At 45.5% G+C, this 6,294-nt stretch overlaps 1 protein-coding gene across 3 annotated transcripts; it reads right to left on the bottom strand.

Moving 5' to 3' along the window:
- Positions 1-2,662: 2,662 nt before the first annotated feature.
- On the bottom strand, positions 2,663-6,294 carry LOC120711841. Of its 3 annotated transcripts, XR_005690505.1 has the most exons (3): positions 5,762-6,294; positions 5,455-5,592; positions 2,663-5,192 (listed from the first exon to the last, which is right to left on the bottom strand). XR_005690505.1 is itself a non-coding variant. In XM_039997500.1 (2 exons), exons 1-2 carry the CDS (start codon positions 6,262-6,264, stop codon positions 5,072-5,074), a joined length of 624 nt encoding a protein of 207 aa, XP_039853434.1. In that variant the 5' UTR covers positions 6,265-6,294; the 3' UTR covers positions 2,663-5,071. The 3 variants fall into 3 exon arrangements, 1 of the variants encoding a protein (XP_039853434.1); XR_005690504.1 differs by lacking the exon at positions 5,762-6,294 and having other exon boundaries at positions 5,455-5,741; XM_039997500.1 differs by lacking the exon at positions 5,455-5,592.

Genomic DNA, 6,294 nt, shown 5'->3' with positions numbered 1-6,294 from the left:
TGGGTTCCCAAATAGCGCACGCAGACGATCGATCACAGGGAGGTACCACACTGACAAGGCAGGACTTTTTCTCTGCACGTAGCCCTCTTCTTCCTCATCCTCAGGAACCGGGATCTGCTTGGCCGTCTTTTTCTTCTTCTGCCTACTTTTGGGTCCCTCGTCATCCACGTCGGCGCGACAACCGGCATTCCTCTTGTACCGACTCGCACCGCAGTGCGGATAGCTCTGCACGTTCTCATACTTGCTCCGATATAGGATACAGTGGTTACTGCACGCATGGAACTTTTTAAGCTTCATCGACACTGGTTGGATCATCTTCTTTGCTCGATAAGTATTGGCGGGCACCTTGTTACCCTCAGGGTATGTGTCAGGAAGCATATGTAATAGGTCATTGAAGCTAGTGTCGGACCACCCATGGCGAGACTTTAGCTGCACCAATTGGAGGTTAAAATGCAATGCCGTCCATTGCTTCGGACAGTTCTTATACAGCAGATCAATTGCCGCCTGCTTCATCTCCTTAAAATTCTCGAGCCACTTCAGATTCCCAAATAGAACATCATCTTGGTCCATACAATTAGCAAGGTTCTCGAAAATCTCTGCATCTTCGGGCCCCAACAAATCACTATGCTCATCACAATCCCCATCACCATCATTGCCTGCCATGTCTTGGAGAAGTTTGTCAATGTTGACATAATCGCGATTCGCACTATCGCCGCCCGCTGTTGCTGCCGATGATGATGAGGGCTGTTGTCCTCTTTCATTCACCGACGAGGTTGTCGACGACGAGTTTTGTTCAGATGCACCTGTGACACTCGTATCTCCTTCGCCGTGAAAATTCCAGACGGTGTAATCCCTGACAAAACCATATCGGATCAAGTGAGATTGCACCACGCTATCTTCTTGGACCAGTTTGTTATGGCACATATTGCACGGACATATGGTGCGCTCCCAACCCAGACTCTCACGATGTTTTTTTTGCAGCGGCAATAAATTTTCGCACATATTGCAGAAAAGTCAGATCGTTGCCAGCCCTCGGTATCTTGTACATCCACTTTGCCCTGTCCATGGACGAGACCTTGCACACAGCGAGAAACTAGAGTCAGATAAGCAGATCTAGATCCGGATCCTGTTTTCTCTCTCCTCCATTTATATCTAGATCTAGATCTGGACCAAAAGCACTAAAATCAACCAAAAAGAGAGGAGGAGAGTAAGAAATCAACCTCTTGTGGTGCCATCTCCACCAAATCCAAGGGCAAAACCTCCCCCCTGTGACAGAACCGCCCAAATTAAACCGGCTTAAGTGCGCTAACTATCATCTTAAGCGTTAATCAAGTAAACACGCACTTAAGCCGGTGTAATCCGGGCGGTTCTGTCACACCCCCTCTAAAATGGCCAGTTTTGGTGTTTTGAGCTCAAAACACGCAAAAATGGAGTGGGAGCCGCGGGGAAGAAGGGAGGGGGCTTTGCTGTTATATAGGGAACTTAAGCAAGGCGAGCAACGTAAAGAAACCGCCTCGGTTAAGGACCCATTAACCGAGGCGGTGTTAAGGTATATCACCTCGGTTAATTGTTTAATCGAGGCGGTTTTCTTAACCAACCGCCTCGGTTAATGTCCCATTAACTGAGGCGGTTCCCTTAGGTTGCCCGCCTCAGTTAATGTAATAACCGAGGCGGTTGTGAGGCCGGCAGCCCGGCCACCATTAACAGAGGCGGGCTACCGGCCTGCCCGCCTCCGAGGCATTTTCAAAACGCCTTGGTTAATCCTTTTTTGTAGTAGTGAGCAATATCTTGCTCTCTCACTCACTTAAGAGCTAATCTAGCATTAACACTCTCAAAGGTGTGCTAAGGACTAAAGATTTGATTACTAAACTCTTGGTTGGTTTGGAGGTGTTCTTGGGTGTGGGTATGACTCCTAGAAATTCTAGCAACCTCAAATGACCCGGAGTGACACACATATATATATATATATATATATATATATCTGTTAATGGATACCGTGGGTACTGAATATTAAATATTATTCAGTACCCGACCACACCCAACCATATATATATATAACTCCGTTAATGAATACCGTGGGTACTGAATACTATTCAGTACCCGACCACACCCAACCATCGCGCCTCCTTCCCGTGACCCGCGCCGGGTTTTTTCCGGGCGAGCGCACCCTTGTTTTCCCACACACGCACGTCTCGGTCCGGGAACCGCTGGCACCAGACTCTGCGATCTCTCGCTGATTCCACGTAGCGACAAAGCAGGGTACGCTCCAGCTGTCCAGCAAGCTGTTTCCAATTACTGCCCCGTTGTCACCAGATGAAGCTGAGGACCTTTTTGTTTGACGCAAAGATGAGCGTTGCTACTGCTATACGTATAGAATACTCTTAATACTCACTATTTTACCAAGCATTGACATTTTTTTCCCAGGCAACTAGCATTGAATGTAGGAAAAAGTTCCATCTCCTTCGTGACAGCATAACACATATTTCCAATTTGAATACTCACTCATATTGTAAAGCTAGCATTTAGAAATGTAAATACGGATAACTTTGCAGCAACCGGTTCATCTCATTCATGGGTATCCTAATCTTACTAGAAATTTCCAATTTGAATACGAATGTTTTGGCCGGCAAAAATTAGTAATTGGAAATGTAAATACAATAACTTGGGTACAACCGGTTTATCTTATTCGTGGGCATTTAAATAGATATTTCCAATTTGAATACAATAGTTTTACGCTAGCCACAGCCGTGGTCTTAAAGAAAATAGAAGATACAGACAGAGCTCCTTGTCCCTGCAAAGGCCCATTTGGTTGTCCCTAGACAGATCTAGATCAGCTGTTGATGTCGAGTGTAGTTCTCTGGTTCTGCTGATCTGTGTCGCCGTCAGCTAGTCGACCTACTTCATATGGCCTTCAACTATTGCTGATACTTCATCTAAAATGCAGCAGAAACTGACAAAAAAAGAACTTATACTTGACCTGAAATACAACACAAAGATCAGCTCAGTGGAAAGCATCATTACGCTGAAGCATTAGCTGAAGACAAACTGAAAATGCATTAGCATGTAGTATTGCTCTGGGAAATCAGTAGCATTCACACATATAAATCCGGGCTACATTTACTTGGAAATTAAGCAAATGATGTGATACAACCACCTCTGCATTAGGTTTTGTTGACATCGCTATGAATCTTCTATTTGCAGCACACAATAACAGAGAATACCGACAACGCAACAAAAGAAAAAAAACATAAGATATGTTCTCAGGGGAGATGAGCAAATATCCTAATGCGGCAGGATGGCAAATATCCTGGGCAGTGGGCACTGCTGGTCGGCGAAACACCCACCCTACAATGTCGCTGCAGTGGTGCTCCTGTTAATCAGGAGATCACTGGTTTGCACTATACCAATGTACCAACACAGTCAGAGATGCAGTGAAATGAATAAAATTAACTAACTCATCATTGCTGAACCAAAAATTGAATAAACAAAATGAAAGGACAGGCTTGCAAAAAAAAAGAGGCGTCGCACACCTGATCTCACAACATGCCCAAATCACAAAGGAATACATGAAACCTATTTAAAATTGATCATATCTAGCCACAAATGAACACACAGAAATGTGTCTTTGGCTTGGCTCCTATTGCAGATTCAAAAGACAATCCTGGCAAGAAGTAGTGCTCCCCATGCACCTTCTGGCCTGATCTGGCCTTTCCCCCCCATCCGAATCCATAAACAACAAAAAAATGAGCAAGGAGTAACAAAAAAAAGTACGCATGCTATTTTTATTTCTTACTAGGTCTAGTGCCACAAGACAGAAGCTTCAAAACAATATCGTTCAGAAGGTGAAATGGGCAAGGAGTAAAGAAATTACACGAACTATTTTTATTCTTACTAGGAGGGTCTGAACACAACCAGTATAGAATTCTCGTTCCCTTATTGTCAAAAAATAGTCAGCTAACAAGATAGTTAAGAAGGAAGAAAGTCGAGACTATATGTAGCACCATGCCATTATACATAGCTATTGAGCCTGCAAGAAACCGTAATTATAATAATGAAACAGGAAAATGGGAAGAACAAATGAAACAAAAATACTCTGGCAACCAAATCTCTAGGAATAAAATTGTTTACATATATGTATCGACCTGAATACTGATAGAATAGGTGCAAAAAATTAGACATGTAGGTGCAGATGCAGTAGTACTCAATATAACATTATCTTCTTGTGTGAAGCCAACAAAAATGGCAGTCTTGATCTTTACTGAAAAATGAAGTTGCCACAACAAACTGAAAAATTGGTTACATGAATTAATTATAAATATCAGTTGCCGCAGCGATTTGAAAAAAAAAGATAACTACTGTGAATTAATTAGAAATGTGGTCACCACAACTATCTGAAAAATAGGCTATGGTGGATTGTTCAGAAAGTGAGCTCCAATCTAGAGAACTCATCAATCATCATAACCGTATATGCTGAAATTCAACAAATGGCAGCAAAGGATTGAATGTACTATGGAATCAGCTATAATCAACATATAGGAAGTGCTTTGTTTCTACCCATTATTCTAAGATAGTGATAGTCCTAGCTGATGAAATCCTTAATTCTTAAATATAAAAATCATCCTTATTATCTGTACTAGCCCATTATTATGTGTTGACTAGTGAAGAAATCCTCCATCATTAGCCATCACTATATCAATTTTTATACTGACAAAAGGAATTCTAGAATACAAAACATGTGGCAGACTGGCAGCTTAAGTCGATTAAATAGGTTAAGCATTACTTTATCTAAATACCTTCAAAAAAATTGCTATGTCTAAGGAACAATCAACAATCAACTGGTTAAGGGAAAGAAAGAGCATGCTTGAAAGGAACGATACTACAAAATCTTCTGTCAAAATATCACAGCACTCCCTCCTGAGCATTTTGTCAAACGTATTACAGGCATGGCCGATGAGCTCCCTTGGACAGGCTGGCACTGATCCTGGTGCAGCAGTTGAGCTGCCAGGTTCCATCCCTTGGAGATGTGCCTGCTGCGACCGCAGCAAAGTGAGCTGACATGAACTGTCCTGCACTACTGCTTCACAGGCCTGTCGTACCCGACCTCGAGGAACATGTACCCGCCCATGAGTACATTAAGCGTGCTCTGAATTAACCAGCGGAAATTAGGTACTACATGTCGATGGGTCTTCGATCTGCACACAGGAGAAGATGTAATTGAGTATTAAGAACAAAACTGAAATTGGATAAGCAATATATTTCTGTCACACTATACGACATCGGAAGCTAAAGTGTGTCCAAATGAACCAGATTGGAATCAATATATTTATCATCAGGATTGCGAAGGAGATCAACATAAGTTAAATTTGGCGCCCTTGTTTCCCCTTGATTACCATTACAACTACTGTGTGCAATGGAAATCTAACTACCAAGGAAATTCGTATGAACCGTTAGTACATTCTGCTGCCGATGAGCCGCCTCCAGCAGCCTTCTAAGGTTCACTTCCACCTTGTTGAGCCTCATGTCGAAGAGGTGGCGAGCTTGACCTGGGGCATGAGGGTTCCAGCAGAACCGCTGGAAATCTTGGAAAATGAACTGCAATTGCACCTGGCGTAATCAATTCTCCTCTCGCTAAAGATCAGGGGCGGACTCAGTATAGGTAAAATACATGGTCAGATCCGAATACAAATTGCATACGACAGGGGTCTGAATGTTCGATTTCGCACACAGCAGAAACAGAAGGGAAGGGAAAGGGCGGACGCACCCTTGTCGGCCGGCGAAGCGCCCGACGAAGACTTGCAAGGGCGGCGCCACTCGCCTCCGCATCGCCGCTGGCAAAGGAACCGAGAGCGAGGAGAGAAGGCGTGGAGAGAGGACAGAGGAGAAAGAGATGCTGTTTTTTACTAACGTCGAACAGGCCCAGCCAGGACAGTCGCGGGGGCCGGCGGGAGCCGGAGCTGCAGCTCGCCGGGCGGCGCGGGCGCCGGCGGCGCCGTGAATCGCACGGGCCAGCGTCGCCAGGCAGGGCTCGACGAGCAGGGAATCGCGGGGGCCGGCAGGAGCAGGAGCTGCAGCTCGCCGAGCGGCGCGGGCGCCGACGGCGCCGGGAATCGCGTGGGCCGGCGTCGCCAGGCGGGGCTCGCGTAAGAAAAAACGGGGGGCGGCGGGAGAGGAGGTTGCAGCTAGCCGGGCGGCGCGGACGCCGAGGGAATCGTGCGGGCGGAGGACGCCGGGCGGGATCCGGGCGGTCGGCGGTGGGAATCGCATCTGCGAAGCTGGTGGGGAGAAAAACCGATG

Source organism: Panicum virgatum, chromosome 6K, assembly GCF_016808335.1.
Source record: "Panicum virgatum strain AP13 chromosome 6K, P.virgatum_v5, whole genome shotgun sequence".
Lineage (NCBI taxonomy): Eukaryota > Viridiplantae > Streptophyta > Magnoliopsida > Poales > Poaceae > Panicum > Panicum virgatum.
This window is presented reverse-complemented; position numbering and strand designations above follow the sequence as displayed.

What these genes read in the sequence shown, in the direction of transcription:
- LOC120711841 (XM_039997500.1), bottom strand. Translation starts at nt 6,264, where the DNA reads ATGCGATTCCCACCGCCGACCGCCCGGATCCCGCCCGGCGTCCTCCGC. An exon ending in CGCTTCGCCGGCCGACAAGG is followed by an intron (nt 5,193 to 5,761) that starts GTGCGTCCGCCC and finishes TCCTGTGTGCAG; the next exon opens with ATCGAAGACCCATCGACATG.